Here is a 19,172-nt window from a genome sequence, read left to right on the forward strand (position 1 = left end):
TTTACTTACAATTGCTGAGGACTTAGCCTCAAACTAATATGTAGCACCAAATTTAGGTGCATTAATGTCACTGTTCAGGGGGTATCATTTCGATCTGAATGTCTGCAGTAACTCTGCACAAAGGTACGGTCATCGGGCACATTCATCTTCCAACTGCTACTGCTCACATATGCAGCTGCAGAGTGCTGTACATGGAAGTCCGAACTGAAAGCACCCATGGCAACTTTTCTTACAGGAACACTAGGCCAGTTCCTGACAACTGGCTGCGATGGGGGGTAATGTCGACTAACATACCTGCCATTTCTGTGTCCACCCCCAATCAGTAGGACTGCCGATGTCTGGCCTGGAGATAGTTGTCTGGCCCCAGATGATCCCAGCCTGATAAGCAGCATGCTTTGCATGTTCTCTCAGGGCTGCCTGAGTTGGTGGAATCGAGTTGTGGGGCCTTCATTTGCGGGCACAGAGATCCAGTCTTGCTTCATCCACACCAGTAACTGCGTGTTGATCTATCGTACATGAGGACAACAAATCTCTCTAACTGTTGCAGGTCCAGGTCACTAATTTATGTTGGATGCTGGCTGAGATTGGTGAAGGTTTCAGAAACTTCATCACAAATGTTCCAAGTCTGCCATGCTGTCTTCTTCCCTTTACCATGAAATGCAGACGCAATGTGTGATAGGAAATGTGGTTGTGCTAGAACATTTCTACTGTGATTTAGTTGATGTGCCTTACTCACTAACAAAACTATATGTGACATACGATTGTGTACTGAGGAGAGTGGTAACAGGACCATATGGGTTATCTCTGCCTTTGCTTTGATAAGGGGAAGTAACTAAATGGGGGTTGCAGTTTAACCAGAGAATGTTGAGGTGTGAAGATTCCCAGAGATAATCAAAGGTAATAAAGACACATGTCTTCGTGTGACAAGGCTCAGGCCCTGTCCACATTACTCCGTTTTTACTCCGTATTTGCTACGTTTACACTGAGCGGCCACACTACGCCGGAGTTTTGGAGCACCCTAAATGGAGGAGTCTGAAAACTCCCCCGAGGTTGGAGGTATTTGAAAACTCCGGGGTTTTGGTTGCGTGTGGACGGTCGGAAACGGATGCGTTAGAAAAAATGAGCCCACACCCGTGCTCGCTACTGGATTGGTTATTAGCAGCCATGACGTCTCCGTCCCTGATTGTCACACTCACTATCAAGTGACCCATACCCGGAAGAAAACAAACAGCCAGGGCGATCAGTAATTCATTTCAACATGGATAACTAATTTCAAGCGTTGCTGCTAGCAGTAAAAGCAGTAAAAGTCTGCATTTCTGTGGAGGAAGCAGCTGTTATTGGAACGATTAGCGAGCGCCGTGACCAGCGGCGCCATCAGCCCTATTGAGGCCAAGCCAGTTAGCCGTAAATGCTATTCAGAACAGTTAGTGCCTCGTTGTTTTTAGATTATAATGAGAAGACACGCTGCTTCGTCTTACTTCTTCCGTTTGGTAGCCATGAGAGACCTTAGTCTGTAAGTATGTCTGTATGAAGCATGAAAAGATGTACGAAGATATATTATATTCACTAATGCTAATCGCGGTTAGCATTTCCTCATTGGCGGTAATGTTCAAATTAGCTTAGAAGCTAGCTACTCAGACATGTTACATGATGTTCAGAGCTAGAGTTGTGCCCTAAAAAAATGGAGCAATTCCCCTATGCCCTAAAGAATTGATAGAGGGCGAAGATGCTGTCCCTGTTTTTCTACTGGGTGACCCAGCTTATCCCCTGATGTGAGAGAGAGAGAGATAGACCCGCAGCGCTGTAACTACGTCTGAAAAATAAAACTTCTAAAACTTTCCACGAACTGTGTGTTTGAGTTTATAGAGGAAGATTTTAGAGGAAGATCTTAAGTATCAAATACAACCTTTCATTATTAAAGACTACTTTATTACTCTGTCGTATTTCTTTTAACTAAGCAAGCAATCCACTTCCTGTTTACACCGTCACGCGCATGCCCAGTGTACGTTAATGGTCACGTGCTGTCCGCCTTCGAAGGCTGCCGTGTGGATGCCGATCAACTCGAGAATGATGCTGAAACTCCCGTGTGGACAGAGATCGTTTCTATTTGACAAATCTGCATCCAAGTAGAAACGGAGTAGTATGGACAGGGCATCAGTTAAGAGGAAGGGGATGACTGGAGGGGTCAATGGGGAGCTTGAAACTGCTGATCAATTGTTGTAATGTAAATACCTGATGTTCCCCCCTGCTGTGTGCTGAGATGTTTAAGAGCTGGAGACAAACTGAACTCTTGGCTCATCCTCTGCGGACTGTGTTGCAGTCAGTATGACGGTGAAGCCTTCTCTGTGCAGAGAATAAATACTTTAACAACTCCTTCTCTCAATGTTTCTTGTTTCAGTATTATAGGACTCACTCGGTACTATTGAATAGTTTTTCCACCACAAACTTGGCGTCACGAACAGGATCCCTTGAAAGATCATCGGGAACCGACTGCAGACGGGGACTGATCATCCAGGAGGCCTCTCCTCTGTGCCGCCACACATTCTGGAGAGGACCGTTCAGTGGTTCCTGAGCATCTTCACTGGGATCCTAAAGGACCTGATTGAGTCCAGATAGACTTCTAAACATCCGGTGAGATACTGAAATTTGGAAGATTGACTCTGAAGGTTTGTTTTGGGTTTTTTGTTTAATTGATGTCAAATTGGGATTTTAAAAGTGCACTGATTTAGGAAATTAAATATTTTTGTCAATATTCATATTAGCATTTAACAGGCATGTGTGGATATTTGTTGACATCTCATATAAATGCTGTTGTTCGTAAAAAGTTGGGTAGATACGGTAATATAGGATACTACTTTTAGGAGTGTTCGAAGAATATTGCTGAGTAAAGGAGGACGGGGAGAAAAAGGTGAGTGTTTGATAGTCATGTTAAATACCTTAAAGGTTGAATATCTTACAGGTAGACATTAAACACTGAAGTCCTTTAAGCTAAGACGAAGAATCCGTAAGGAGACTGGAAAGAAAAAGATTAGACTTAGACTTTGAATCTGTAAGGATAAATCTGTCAAGGTAACTGCTTAACTTTGATTGTGCCCTAAACAAATCCAAAGACTCACGGTGACGACTGTGTTTAAAGTATAAGTGTACACTGACTGTGCCTCAAAATGGGTGCACAGGGAAGTAACCAGGTTCCTCCACCTGAAGGGCCTAATGTAATTTTCATGAAGAAAAAGTATGGTGAAATGAGTTGTCAACATCTGAATGAATGGGTTAATGAATGTGGGTTTCCTCAAGGAGGATCATTTAACATAGATCAGATTAATAAAGTTACTGAAATGATAGAAAGTCACAATAGAAGTTTGAAAATGTGGAAGGATGAATCTGAAAGTAGGGAAAGAAAGAAATTCTAAAGTAGATAAACCAAATGAGAAAGAGGCAGATACAACTTCTCAGAAATCTTCTTCTCTCTATCCCTCACTGCACAGGGTGGATCCTGAACTCGACGCATGTCCTCCCCCACCTCCACCATATGTGGCCCCTCCACCCGGTCCAGCAGCACAGCAAGGCCCACCCACACCAAGACAGCCTGACTTCGACCCATCTCCAACCAGCACTCCTGCCGGCAACCGCACGATCTCCTCCGTCACCAACCTCATGCAGCAGGCCGCACACGCCATGTCCCAACTAGGCAGCCCAGCCAAGTCACATGAGGACCTGGGAACAACTGGAGACGCAGTGAGAGGTTCCTACAACCACTCATGTGACACCAGAAGTGGACGAGGACCAAGAACAGACGACGACGAGTAAAGACTTGAACTCTCATTCCCGATGGTCCAAGTGGCAGGTCCAAATGGAGCAATGATGGTCCACAGACCCTGGACTGACAGAGACATGACCGACGCCCTGGCACATCTGCCAGACCCCCAAAGTATCAGGCACAAAGTTTGGTGATGAAGTTATCGTATTCTGCCGTGAGTTTAGCCCCACTGAAGGAGAACTCAGACGCCTCCTCATGAAGAAACTTGGCCCAGCCAACTATGCCAAGGTTCGAGCAGCCTGTCAAGGAAATGCCAGACAGGTACAAACCAACTGGGATCACGTTGACAACGCTGCATATAGAGGCATGATTACCGTACTGGTTACAGCTTCGACAATTGCTTTCCCGCCGAGGATCAACATGACAAAAATAACATCATGTAAGCAAAAGCCTGGTGAAACTGTAGCAGACTATTACGCCAGACTCCATGTTATTTTCAACGAGCACAGCGGTCTAATGCTGCGTTCACACCAAACGTATTCGCGCCGCCGGTCTCGCTGGGGACTATTTGTGTTCATTCGCGTGAATCGCGCTGGACGCGCCAGAGAGGGGGCGTGGCTTATCTCCCTGAAAGCCGTTCAACTGTCCGCCATTAACCATGAAAAAAATAACCTCTATTTCTGCTTAGTACGTGTTGTGGAAGTCATAGATATCCCGGGAAACTAAACGCCGTCATGTCTGGGTTCATAACATAGTATCGAGGTGTATTCACTGTGTCTAGCAAGCCACACGTCGCTGTTTACTACAGCTGTATGAACACAAAATAAACTGATTTGGCTGTGATTTAACGGCAATAAACCGACAAAAAGGGACTCCGAAATAACTACGTAATGATGCCGATTTGTACTTGTCTTCTCCGACAAAAAGGGACTCCGAAATAACAACGTAATGATGCCGATTTGATCGTAGAGCTCTGGGTGAACACAGACGGCTACAGTATTAATTTCCTGATTCAACAACGGCAGGACGTCAGTGATGACAGGAGGAGCATCTGAACGCTGATAGGCTATTGCGCTCGGGCGTAACGCGAATATTTCGCAGAAGTTGAAAAATGTCAACTCACGCGTTTGGGGCGATTTGGCGTTTGACGCGAATTCGCGCCAATTGCGCCGCGAATTCGCGTCAATCGCGCCATCGCGAATTCGCGCCGCGCCAGTCTCATCGCGTCTGTGCATAGACTTTGTATGTAATCTACTCGCGCGAATAATTCGCGACGCGTTTGGTGTGAACGCAGCATAAGGGATAAGAAGCACCTGTCTGAGAAGTGGATATATAGTTATAAATAAATAATTATATATATATATATATATATATGTCTGTCTGTTTTATATTATAGTGAATATTATTACATGATATATATATTATTATATTATACAGAATTGCTTGTGAGGGGGACAAAAATAAGATGTCCTGATGTGTTTGTTTAAGTGTAATTTACTGGTTTTTTCATGTTGGAATAAATGTTAAATATTTAACTGCAAAGTAGTAATGTGTGTTTGATACGTTCATTTTTTTGCATTAAATCATACTGGGATGTTTGCTGAAATTGATTGGATGTGGCACAGCTCTACCTAGAAAGTTTTCCACCAGCCGCCACTGGGTTTCAACAATACACAGATACTTGCTGCCGAAAAGCCATGTCCACACAAATCACAGCTGCATGGCCTTGCACCCACATTCACTTTCAAGCCTTGAGAAAGCTCCAGATATCAATCTCGCATATGAAAAGGCATTTCTTCCTTTACCAGTGGTCTGAAATGCACCTCCACCAAACCTCCCGTTTCTGACTCTGATCCCTTGCTGAGGACTAGACGCCTCACTTCTTGTGTGCTACATTGTCATCACTACAACAGAGACAATGAAGGGAGATAAAGAGAAGACATTGTGCTAATGTGGAAGTGAATGCAGCCCTATAAAAGGCGGTGATTGTGCAGACGTGTTGTCAAATCAAGACCTTTTGAACGCTGACAGCGTTGAATTTTCCTTTGTGAAAACAGTAAAAAAATAAAGTATTTTTACTCACAACGCTGCTGATGGCTTTTCCTCCATGAAGCGGCACAGCTAAAAGCAGAAATAATAGTGTCATGGCAATGGAAGCAGTTTTCAGAAAATGACTGTTATTAGAGGGCATAGATTTTTGATGAACAAAAATGGTGTTTTTACAGGCTATTACTAAAGGTCTTCAACCAGCCAATATACTTAAGTTCAAGTAACAATGATTTATTGTGCAAAACACATAATATTGTATTTTATTATAGCTCTGCTGTATTTTATGCAATCAATCTTCATGAGCAGAATATTTGGTTACCTTAAGTCACTCAAGTGGATTGACATTAGTCCTAAAGTAAAGTCAAGTTCTCCTTTATGTATATATGATGCACAGGATATGATGATGACGATTCAAAGTGATATTGTGCTGCTCTCTGGTGGATATTTTACTCAACTGCAGTTTAGAGGTGTTTAGCACTGAGGTGCATCTAAAATAGCACTTTGTTTATTAAAGCCCCAAGAGAAAAGGTTGCAGGAAGCACACAGTTTCAATTACAATCTCAAGAATAATTAAATATGAATGCAAGGAATATAAAGTAGTAGTAGCCAGCAGGTTTCATGACCTTTGCCCTCATAATTTGCACCAAAACTTCAGGAACATATACACATAAAACAGTAGGAAATGCATTATTTTTCTCCTCCTACACAAAATTTCCAGTCCAAGTCCCCCCAAGCACTTGTTCTAAGACAGCTTCTGGAGTTAAGAAAGCCATTCCAAGTACATTGCTATCAATACCCTGTGAGGTTGTTTTTTTAACACAGTGGGTGGACAGGATTTAGTTGTAACTACTGTACAAGCACAACAACCTCATAAAGTAACTTAGCTGCCCTACTTTTCACGGTCACATTTAATATATGTAAAAGTCACCGATATGCACTATTATTTTTACTCCACTACATTTAAAATCATTTATATTCCTGTGTGGTTCCCGGGTGTGTAATTTCAGCTGATGCTCAGTTAAACTTAAATATAATGTTGGTTTATTTGGCACAAGAATAGTAGGTAGCACTTTATAATAACTACACACTATGAAGCATTAGTTAAGTATGAGTAAACACTTAATTCATCATTTATAAAGCATTGTTCCTACATTAATAATTCATTAGTATGCAGTTCATAACAACAGTTGTAAATGTTTTATTCTTGATTAATAAGCCGGTCTATTATGTGTTTCATTATTGTGTTTTCATACTTTATAAATGATGGATTCCCCATTTGTAAATGAAGTATTATATATTTTACAAACCAATTATTATGGAGTTGTAGATGATTAATAAGATCATTTGTAAAGTGTTAGTAAATGATTAATAACTTATTTAGATGTACATTATTCCTGCATTAATATATATAATGGTTAGGGACTATGTTAATATATGCTTTATAAACGCATATTAATACTGCAATTCATGATTAATTCATGATTTATTAAGGTAGTTACTACTCGTTAGTAAAGTGTTTTATGTGACCTCATCTAAAGTGAGGACTATTTATGCCTTATAAAGCATTTATTAAGTATTTTGTGTGACCTCATCTAAAGTGAGGACTATCTATGCCTTACAAAGCATTCATACTGTGTTACATTAGCCTACATTGACATAGCCATAATGGTCATGAGTCTGACTCACTTGTAATTGCACAAATCTGTATAGTGTATTGCTTTTGTCTGTCCACCAATGCATTGACGTTTTTATGAAACTCAATGGCACTGCCAAAAACCTTTTATAATACCACTTATAGCCACACAAACCGCAAAATAGTCATGATTTATTTTTCATAGCAGCCATTACATAGCAGGGTAACCACAGGTACAATTGATAATATTGATTTTGATCCCATTCTATTTAGTGTGTCACACATTACAGTGAGTCAGAATGCACATCACCAAGGTCCTGGTCCACCTTAATGGAACCGGGCCATAATGAATGTGTTTAATTGCACCTGTGTTTACCCTGCAATAACATGTAAAAAATGGCTGCTGTCCTTCTGTTATCGCTTCAGGGTCACAGGGGAGTGGGAGACGGGCCCAGATGACATTGGGCGAAAGGTTCACCTTGGACAGGTAGCCAGACTATCACAGGTCTGACATTTAGAGACAGACAACCATTACGTTTAATTATCATTTAAAAAAAAGAATTTAAAACTTTACTGATCAGGGCGTCACATTTTAGTTTTTGTGAGACAGCATGACGTGTACTAAACCTCTGAACTAACTAGAACATGTTGCACCAGCCTTTAAGTTGATTAGCATTCCCCTATAAGATAAGAAGGCTTAGCATGGACATGCAGAAAATAGCTCATTTTCCATTTAGCTTAGAGGCAAGTATTTGTCCCCTGAAACTCGTTCTGACATCGAGCAGTTGTATCTTCACACGCCGAGTGAGAGGGCTCCTTCTGTGTTTTGAGCAATGTGGTAGTGTGCTAATGACTTCCCAGCTGTCATCTGGAAGAAGCTGGTGCCAAAATGGGCAGGAGGGTGAAGAAAGCTCAGCCTATTACGCTGGCACTGCCGAGGCAGCTTCCCTTGGCAGTCGTGAATACCTAGACAATGCTGGCCTATAGGTTAATGCTCAACCCTGTTAGTGACAGTTACCTAACTCATTTGGAGGGACTCACAGTGCTGGGGTTCCAGCATTGTTCCCAGCGTCCCATCATTCTTCTCCGCTGAAGACGCTTGTCTTCCGTCTTCTCCACAGAGCTGCTCATGCACATCACATGCACTGCTGTACTCTTTTCAATTCAATTCAATTTATTTGGTATAGCCCAAAATCACAAATCACAAATTTGCCTCAGAGGGCTTTTTAATCTGTACACATGCAACATCCTCTGTCCCGGGACCCTCACATCAGTACAGGGAACACTCCCTAAAAAAATCCCCTTTAACAGGCAGAATAAAAAGGAAGAAACCTTAGGAAGAGCAACAGAGGAGGGATCCCTCCCCCAGGATGGTCAGAAGTGCAATAGATGTCATGTTTACATCTATTATGACACTGTAAGGAAAGGCAGACGGTGCTCACAGAGTGCATGGTTGAATATTGATTTCAGCACAACAGATTGATTGTTTTGATTGAAGACATTGTGACATGTCACCCGGGGGAAAAGCACAGGTGTACATGATGACATTAATGATGGCTGAATTCTTTGCTGTCTCACCGTCATGGCTTACCTATGAACATAGAACAGAGCCATCATTAATGTTATCAGTGACACAAGCCTTTCCGGTGAAAAGCCCAAATTGCTGTTAAAAAGGCCTACTCTGTCAGCCATACCTTAGACAGGAGGTAGGCAAGATGAGAGCTCTGTGTGGATCATGGCCATTTATTTATCCATTCATTCATGTATTTTGTAGAAGGAAAAATATAGGATAACATACAAGAGAAATGTATGTTTTATACAAATATATATATTCTTTTTCACCAGAAAAACAAACCCACCATTATTACATTTTTGGTAGAACACCCTGATTAGTTTTTTGCAGACTGGGCGGACAGAGCTGCAAAACTTATTTCTGGCTTCAGCAGTGAACCATGAGAATGACCTTTGCAGACCACCCTGGTACACAACAACACCATGGAAGTGTGTCGTGTAGCATGACTGAGGCATGGGGAGATGCTGGGATTTTACAAAGTTACACTAAACTTTATGCCCTTATGATCTTGTTGCTGTCTCCAAAGCCATTCACATGTCATGAAAAGTTATGAAAAGTATTTCATTTCTTTAGTGACGAATAATAAATACCTGGAACAATATTGAGCTGCATTGTTTTTCACTTATGTGTGTTGTTATGTATATTATTACCCAGCAATTTGCTTTTCTAGCTAAAAAACAAATAAAAGATATTGGACAAGGATTTAACCAAATGCAAATATTCAAAAACACTCGGCAAGAAAGTATGAAAGCTTGCAGGATGATATGACTTTGATGTATCCTCAAAACTTTTATTGTTGAAAGAATGAATCTATATCAATGCATGGACAACTCATTTCTGACATCAAAGAGCTTATAATATCACAAAATCATCAAAACACTTCTTGTGTTTCAAGGTTAAACAACTTTAAAAGCATAATGCAACACGATACTGTATGCAATGACTGCGTCATTAAAACAAAAGTGCCTGATACCACGCAGACAGGGCAGCAATAACTCTTGGTTGTTTTTTTGACAGACTTAGTTGTGATGACAGACGGCCGCTCGGGTTCTCATGAATAACAGGGAGCACAGCAGACCCTGGCTTGTTTCCCTTTAGAGTCGTATTCAAATGAAATTACTGGGAGCAGTTGGCATGAAAGGAGAGAGCATAATATCTGTTTATGTTTGATACTCATCCTGCTCCTCTTTCTCTTTTACTTAATTACCCATGTGCAGGGATCCTATTCCTAATGGAGTTTCACCCCCCCCCCCTTAATGGAGTTCATATTAGAAATACACTTCTGCAACAACTTTAACTCGAAATCTCTGCAAACACGATGCTGTTTTTATTAGCCTTTTGTCTTGTTCTTTATTATACATTTTTTTCCCCTACTGGCCCCATTGTTTATCAGTTTTAATGGATTTTTGGGGCCTGTATTACCAAGTCAAAAGCAAAAGGGAAGTAGTAGAATAATAGAGGGTGTGTGTTGCAGCAAAGGTCCCTGATAAAGAGGCTGGGGCCACATGCCATTTAAGGGTTACCGAAAATATGAATCACAACTATTACATACCTCAGGAGGTAGAGCCGTCGTCCATAAATCTAAGCGCCGGTGGCCCCTGCTGCATACATATCAATGTGTCCTCGGGCAAGATACTGGACCCCAAGTGTGTGTGTGTGTGTGTGTGTGTGTGTGTGTGAGAATGTGTATTGCTGCGCAGGAACAGATGGCACCTTATATGGTAGCATCTGCCATCAGTGTATGAATGTGTGTGGGAATGGATGAATGCTGTGTTGTAAAGCGCTTTGAGTGGTCGCAAAGACTAGAAAAGCGCTGTATAAATGTAGTCCATGTACCAGGCCCATTGGTTTGGTTCTCCAAAAGACTAATGATACACATATAACAATAAACATAGTAATACTCAATGAGTGCTTTCCCCTCTCTGGGGATAAATGCGACACGAGATATGTATGAAAACATTTACCAAACTTAGGGGGGCCAGAGGGGGGTCCATGCAGGCTTAATATTACGGGGGAACTGGCTCCCTTTAGTCCCCCAACTCAGAAACCGCCCCTGTTCCTATACCACCCTGTGGAAATATGTTCACAGTTGTTTCATTAATTAGGCCATGGCATATGTACTGCATAGTATGACATATTACAGAAAGTGTCTGACATTACTGCATACAGATATATTCCCAACAGGCTCTGGTGAGCAGCTGAAAGGCGATAACAATCATTAGTGACCTTTAACAGAAAGTTGCACAGTATCATTGGACTGCGGTAGGATTATGTACTTGTTTTTTAATTAAAGGATCTTATCTTTTCTTCTTCACCAGCGGCTCTCGCTCTCACACATTTGTCAGTGAATAACTAAAGAAGTGTGAGAACGGGAGACAATGGCCAAGTTGTAATCACTCATTTCTCAAAGCACTTCACTTCTGTTCTAAATTCATGCTCTTTTCTGCCCCAAATCCTGTTTTCTTTTTCTTTTTCTCTACAGGCTCTCAGAAATATCACAATCTGTTCTTATTAACAGGAACTTGAACTTTATTCTGCCGTAAGATGAGGCAAAATGATGCATTCATGCAGAAAAAGAAAGAAAATTACATCAAAACCAAACAAGTTACGGAGACGTGTCATATAGTGAGTATACTATGCAACTTTTTACATTTTACATACTGTCTGTAAATTAAATGATTATGTATTTGTTATTCTGTCGCATTAGATCTGCTTAGGTGGATGTTAGGTGGAGTTACACACTAATTAGGCCACAATGATAATGGTGTTAGTTGTCTCGCCCCTTGCAGAAGAAACAAAGAGAGCAAACAACCCTGTCTCCTAGAAACTTATGTTTAAATACGACATATCGTTGTTTTCCTAGACACATTTAATGCAAACTTAATCGCTGCCTTTGTTATGTTCTCTGGCGACGTTTTGTTGTGGCGTAGGAAGTGCTGCATTTCCATGCTGCGACAAATCGTACTGTAGCAAAAATGGTGGGTGCACAAATTAAAAGACACCAGATTAGAGACTTGGATTCACATCCTGAGCCCCGTGTGGTTCGATTTAGGTGGTAATGATGGTGGTTTCGGTTAAAAGTTGACGAAGTAAACGCGTTGTGTTTAGTGCTTTACAGTCGTGAATAAAGGTATTTTCTAGGAGCAACCCTGTCTCCTTTACATTATGTTATAGAACATAAATGTGGCTCTTCAGTAACAGAAAAATAAATCTTGCATTTGAATGTAATCTGGGCAGCTTTTACATTCATCACCACAATGTAATCGGAAAAAACTATTTTAGTAATATAAAAACCTAATTTCTAGGAGACAGAGTTGCTAGGAGACGGAGGAGGGTTGGTCAGGGACATACCAATCACACCGCAGATTAAGAGAAAACACCGGTGTGGGTGCACAGTGACAGTGTAGAGTCTTCTAAGACGTACAATAGTTCAGTCAGGGGCACTTATGTGTCGAGTAAGAGTGAAACGACTCAGGTATTAAAGGCCACGCTGTACACCTCGACTCATCATATTTATGATTGTACACGACCAGTCAGCTCGCACCGGTTTGCTAATGCAAGGTGCATTTCACGTGATGCATTGTGGGGCAAATTGTGTGACGAAGTTGTCCTCGTGTATCAATAGTCAATAGTGAACGTGGTTGTTTACTGTATATAAGACATCCTGTATACCGTATATGTCCTATAGAGAGCTGGGTGAAATTACCATGGAGTTGTGGAGGTTGTGTGCTCAAGGACAAAGTGCAGCCCTGGGTAAATCAATACATTTTCTTACCAAACAAGACAGTACATCTCAGGATCAATATATTTTCTCTTGCCTTTATTTAAAGAAAGTATTTTGAATCCACTCTTGCTTTAGGCGTTTAAGAGATTGATCAATGAATCTCATCCCAAGCAATTCTTGATTTATGAGTGAAGCTGCAGTATCTGACGGAATGATAAGCAGAGAGGATGTGCTGTGTAGAACTGTAGCCTGTGAATAAGTGCACGGACCGCTGTGAAAATATAAACATTACAGGCTTGTATGCGTACGCATGCACACCCGTAATCTGGCTCTCTGAAAAGTGGAGTAATTTCTTCTTTGATTCATTTCCTCTCGTTCCCTCTAAGACAAGTAATTTAACCACCCGGAGGTAAAGCCCTCTCTGCAATAGCTATCCAAGAACTTGCATTACAATAAAGCAAACGGATGACACTGTGAAGGAGCTACAAATCACAGCATGCCCCCCCCCCCCCAACAGACACAACGAGCCGCATGGTAATTCCTATTCTTGTCGCAGTTTAATATTTCATCACCGCGTCTCATTTTCAAAGGCAGAACTAATTGCTGACATTAATTACTCATTTCACTGATGGCATTAGCTCTGATAAGTGTGATGATGATCGGATTAGTCAAGCTGTATTATGCTTAAAGACCCAGAGCAAGATCGTGAGTTTACAAAAAATGGGGGGCAGTGATGGGAGAAGTACTCAGATCTTCTATGTCAGTAAAAACAATACTAGAGTGTAGAAACACTCTGTTACAAGTAAAAGCCACGCTTTCGCAGTTGTACTTAAGTAAAAGTACAGTAGCATTAGCATCAAAATGTACTTAAAGTACCAGAAGTAAAAGCACTCATTATGGAGAATGATGTATATGAGATTATGGGATTATACTCATTGAAGCATCAACTTGTTCATCACTTTAATGTTGCACCTTATAAAAGTGGGGGTAATGTTAACCACCAATTTATTATACAGCTGGAAAGCTTATGGATGTTTTTAAAATATTACATTTAACCTGAAAGGCAATAATAAGAAAGATATTCTATCACCTGAAATATTATGAATTATTGAGATGTATTACTGTCCCACACACAAGCTGTGACAAATGTGGGAACAACTGTTGGTACAGTGGTACAGTGTTAAACTGAAGGAATTGAAAAAATATATGATTTTGTCATCTCAAAATGATGTGTACAGCATTTAAAACATGTTTGCATCATCTATGTATCTCCAAATTTTGACTCAGTTTGAAAAAAAAAATGTATTTAAGGTAATATAGTAGATTAAGACAATGTTTTTTTTTTTTGTATTACAATTTTTAGTTTGAATATGCAAATGAGGCATTATATAATGCTAACTCAAATAGACAAAGTAGTAAAATAAGCCGCTAAGTTTGTTTTTTGGATGCTTGACAGTAGACATGTTATGGAAGCAAAATAGCCCAAACTCTCAGGAAAAAAAGATCACTTTGACTGTAGTGCCTTAACACATAAAGAAAGACGATAATGAAGATGCACTTTTCACCATAACATCACACTACGTTTTGGCAGGTTATCCAGAAATGGTACAGTCGGTCAAATACATCCATGATTGGCAGTAGTATCTGGAAAACACCTCCATGATCTCATTTTTCACTAACAGCTGACAACCAACAAAAAATATGGTCGGAACCGATCAGGGCCTCAACATTTTTTTGTCTTACTGATGCCAATCAATAAACTTGAATGTCTGACCCAGAGTAAAAATCTGGCCACGGCTGGCTGCACAATTTATGAGAGCTCTGTTAGAATTTTGACAGCGGACATTTAAAGCGGTCGGGTCCACTGCAGCTGATCCTCATCTTGAACCAAACCACCTCATCTCATTACAGGCTATCAAAGTTCTGGTCAGACAAAAAGGAGGAACATTATATTTTACTTACAGATTTAATACGCTTATGACAATTTGTAAGGAAAATCAAAACCTGTTTTAATGTAATGTATTACAGTCGCTTTTATCCAAAGCGACTTACAATTCAGTATCGATCTATACACAGGTATGGCACAGCTACGGGAGCAATTTGGGGTTAAGTGTCTTGTTCGAGGACACATTGACATGCGACTAGTGGAGCCAGAGATCGAACCACCGATCCTCTGATTGCAGGACTGCCCTGCTCTCCACTTGGCCACGGTCACCCATCTTATCTGTTAATTATAGATAAGTTAATTGTATGCTATTGATCCAATATCTCTTCCATAAACAGCACAGTGTTTGTTATTACAACACTGCCAGATCCCCACATAAATGATATTTAACACTCTAGAGGATATTAGCTGGTGCAGCTCAATGTCAGCCTACTTCAAAACAACTTTGCTCAGAATAATTCCTTTAGAGCGGTGTCATTTTAAATGACGTTTTAAATTTTGATCCCTTAATATAAAGAGCTGTCTACTTTCGACTACTCATCCCAGACTGTATGATGTGAGCAGTTCAACGAGGAGTGATTTCCCCTGACTTCTTGTTCCTTTGACTAGTTTAAGAAGCCTCTAGGGGTAAAACTATGCACTATTTAAGAGTAGAAAAGACAAAAGGAAGGTTAAAAAGACACAATTTAGTTTTGCAGAATTTTGTTTTTTCTCACTTTGTACTGTAGCTTGTGGAGCATAACTTACATGTTCTGAAGTCAAACCGTTGCCCTTCAAACCTGTATTTAGTAGAGTAGTACTCACTACTATGTTGTCTCTGTGTATGTGACACTTTGAGTCACAAACATAAGGAGCCTGTTTCAAATGACTCCCATCCCGCACCTACTACTAGCATAAAGTGAGACTTTGTAACTTTTGACAGAATAACTAACTCAATTGTCCTTTTACAAATGAAAACTTGAATTCATAAATAATTGAATGCGTCATTGCTGATTTCAGTACTCTTGGATATTTTACTGTCATAGCCTTACTTGTTCTGGTGTGCCCATAGCTCATGGTGGCTAATGTTAGCAAACATTGGCTAATGTATACGTTAGCACATTTTAGGTCAGTATTGGTGTGTGATGGACATTACTGAGTCAGACTTAATGACTCAGTAATAACAGACTATTTCCCAGCATTGTGCTTGTGTTACAATAGCACAGCATTTTAGGTAAATGCTAAGACGTAGTTTAGCATTTTCCTTTGTAGCTGCAGTGGCAACTGTTCAGCAAAAGTGACATAGTCTCGTTTTAGCAGATTTTCAAATGAGAACAAATGTCAAAGGTGCAGTTGTTTGGAAACATATACATTTTAATTCATATTAAAATTCATATAAAATGTGGAAACAGTACACATTTTGGACGGAGAATGAACATATGCCAATTAGGCTACATAATAGGGACTGTTTGGTTAAATACTGAAGCAAATACGAGTAAGACTGCTGAACTCAGCAGCATTTGCTTGTCCTTAAAACACTTGAATCGTGCCGCTCGTTGAAGTGATTTCACGGTCAGTTCTTGCATGCAATCTGAAGTTGCCAAGGACACAGAACACCAAGTTCATGGGAATTTAAGAAGGACTAATTCCTTTACTGGGGGAATGCCATGTTGTTGACAGATGACGCCAAGCATTCTGAGTGGTGCAATATGTCTCTTTCCACTTCGGGGAGCAGTTGGATCGACAGACACAGTTGGCAATTCTCGCTCAAGAGCTGATTTAAATTTTGGGGACTAATTGTAGAATCCCAAGAATAGAAAATAAAATGAGTTGCTTTCCACTTCAGGAATGAGGGATGTTCTCCACTAAAAACTTGCCCAAAGTGTAATAAGGAGAGATGTCCAATAAAGCCTTGATCTCAGGGAGCAATGGACCATTCCGGATGTCGCATGGTGAGTCACTCCGTCTCAGCAGAGACTATCCTCAACAGTGGAAAGTGCATGCACCCATATACCCATGTAGGGGATTAGGATGTCTTTGTAACCATAAATTGAACCTATTTTAGAGTTTGCCATACGGCTGACCTTACAGTGTAACCACAACCTCGGGAAATGTGACTCATGGTCGACACTGCAGAGAAGGGAAAAGAAGGAAAGAAGGAAAGAGAAACGTCAAAATGTTCAAATCATGAACAAAAGATGAGCCTTTTCATATAGCTCTTGCCTGTTTGCTTTTTCGACAACAAAGAATGAGCCGGCATTAACAGGAGTGAGCAGAGTGCTATTTCTTTTGTGAGATAATTGAGTGTTTACGTAGTCCCTCGGAAAAGGTCTGGAAAAGCCTCCCTGACCGGAGTGAATCATCCTAATCACGAGTACTCTGATGCTGCGATGTAAAACCATGTTGATGGTTCGCAATAAACTCTGTAAAAGCTGAAAAGTCTGAGGGCTGCCGGAGAGCTTTGAAGTAAGATCTCACCTACCACCATTTCACAACTCCTCCTGTTTTGTTTTGTTCTTATTAGGGAGCCGGCAAACACTTCAGGCACATCAGCCAGAACTAAGTAAAGGAATACATCAAAACCGCCGCTGCGTACCTGAGTGTGTGCATTTGTTTATCCTTGTCATACGCATACGGCTAACAGGGTGCATTGTTAGCCAGCAGCAATGCACAATTTCTAAATTGCATCTACAGAGTCAGCTTCCAGCTTGTCAAAGCTTGTGACCTAGAAAAGGTGGCAAAAAAACAAAGTTTTTTGGGTCAGGAGCTTTTTCCACGACGGTCTCTCCCCCCTTTCTCACGTAAGCATGCAGAAAGGATTCTTGGACTGGCAGGTAATGCAGGAGGGCCAGTTTTAGAAGGCATCAAATATTCATGGGAGTCTACGAAGTGCTGGCCAGGATTCGTGACCCGCAGGTATACGTTGCTGCCTGTGCTCCTTTATCAACGTGTGGCTGCATAGACCCTGAGGGGCTGGATTATTCATAGTGGTATGATTGGTTATGTGTGTGGGGGGGGGGGGCGGGGGGAGCAAGGCCGTCTTTTGGGCACAGTGATGTAAAATCATGTGTCAGGCTGAGAGTTCATTGCTCCCACCAGTGGGAGTGCTTCATTTGTTCATGAGTTGTTTGCTCAGGTGTATTGTATGTTGGCTTCAGACTGGACAAGAGGACATTCAGGGCATCATATCGCATTAACTGGACGGGAGCTGGTCCTGTGAGGTCCTCAGTGGTGTGTTCCAGAAACTTCTAGTCATCTGATTCTCCAAAATGAAGCCAAGGGATGAGAGAGCGAGAGCGAGAGAGAGAGAGAGAGAGAGAGAGAGAGAGAGCGAGAGAGAGAGAGAGATCTCCCATCCCTTTCCCCACCCTCACTATTCACCCACACCTCTCATGTTTTTTCCCCATATCTAGGCTACTCCAAACTCCAACCCAGTTTAAGTAATTGATGGAGTGGAGGAAGGAGACTTTCACTTGGTAGAGCAGCAGCTGTCAGCCAACAGGGTTGCAATAAGGAAACGTCGCCCGAGGGGGATCGAAGCAGACACGGGAGAGCAGCAGCGGAGACGAGGAGAAGGCGAGGAGAAGGCGAGGAGACTGCTTCAGGTGTCGTACGAGTCGCGATGGAGGCGCGCGGCGTGCGTGATTAGAGGGGAGCTCACCGCTTCTGGAAAGCACTCGCTTTGTTAATGTGGATTACAAAGTGAAAAAAACAAAAAATAAAACGCCTTTGTCTAGCTGTCTACTTCACGTGGCTGGATTACCTTAGAACCATGAACGTGTCGCCCCCGGACCGCAGGAAAAACGTGCGGGAGCTGGCTTTGGAGATCGGCATCCGCGTCATGCTTTTCGGAGTTTTTGTGTAAGTATGCAAAGTCTCGAAAATCTGGCATTGTGCGCCCTGGCGATGTCATTCGGTTGATGTGACTGTCGTTATCTGTGTGCCTTTTTAACGTGCTTGAGACACCGAACTGCTGCGTTCAGGGTCGTTTGCGGCGGTTTGTGGCGCTGGCCGGTCCCCCGTGTTGAGCCGCGGAGCTGGCACATCGCTGCTAAACGACCAGGACAGTAGACGGACGCTGCGGTAACAGGTTGCAAAAAAACAAAACAAGTTTCACTTCACGTCACGAATCAGCGTGACACTATTATTTGATGACTCACATTACAGCCCAGATTATCTCACAGAGGCTGATTAGAGATGGTTAGAGGGACAGAGGCGGCTTCTCCGACCACTTCACTCCACAACAAATAGATCTAATTGAAGCAGCCCAACGCAGACACATTGAGATGTACAGTGTACAGTACTTTTTTTTGTTTGTTGGCAGCATACACCTTGCGAGAAGGTTGCGCCTCTCAGACGCACCCTTCAAAAACGAACAGAAATATAAATTATTAATTTGTTTATCTAGCCTGAGGGCGCTAAGCATTGTTGCATCACGATTGTGTCATATTTATTTATTCTCTGCTTCATGTGATCTGATTTAAGAAAAAGCCCCGGGTCCCTGTTGTCTGA

The 19,172-nt window shown here is 41.6% G+C and overlaps 1 protein-coding gene across 1 annotated transcript in view; it reads left to right on the forward strand.

The window, feature by feature from the left end:
* Window positions 1-18,310: 18,310 nt before the first annotated feature.
* plpp4 (phospholipid phosphatase 4) overlaps window positions 18,311-19,172 on the forward strand; it is a 36,302-nt gene continuing 35,440 nt past the window's right edge. The window contains exon 1 of the mRNA XM_076077142.1: window positions 18,311-18,521. Coding sequence (XP_075933257.1) covers window positions 18,433-18,521 — 89 coding nt within the window. The 5' untranslated portion in view covers window positions 18,311-18,432. The remainder of the gene's footprint in view (window positions 18,522-19,172) is intronic.

The sequence above is a fragment of the Anarhichas minor genome, unplaced genomic scaffold (genome assembly GCF_050575085.1).
Source record: "Anarhichas minor isolate MPS153535 unplaced genomic scaffold, ASM5057508v1 ptg000058l, whole genome shotgun sequence".
Lineage (NCBI taxonomy): Eukaryota > Metazoa > Chordata > Actinopteri > Perciformes > Anarhichadidae > Anarhichas > Anarhichas minor.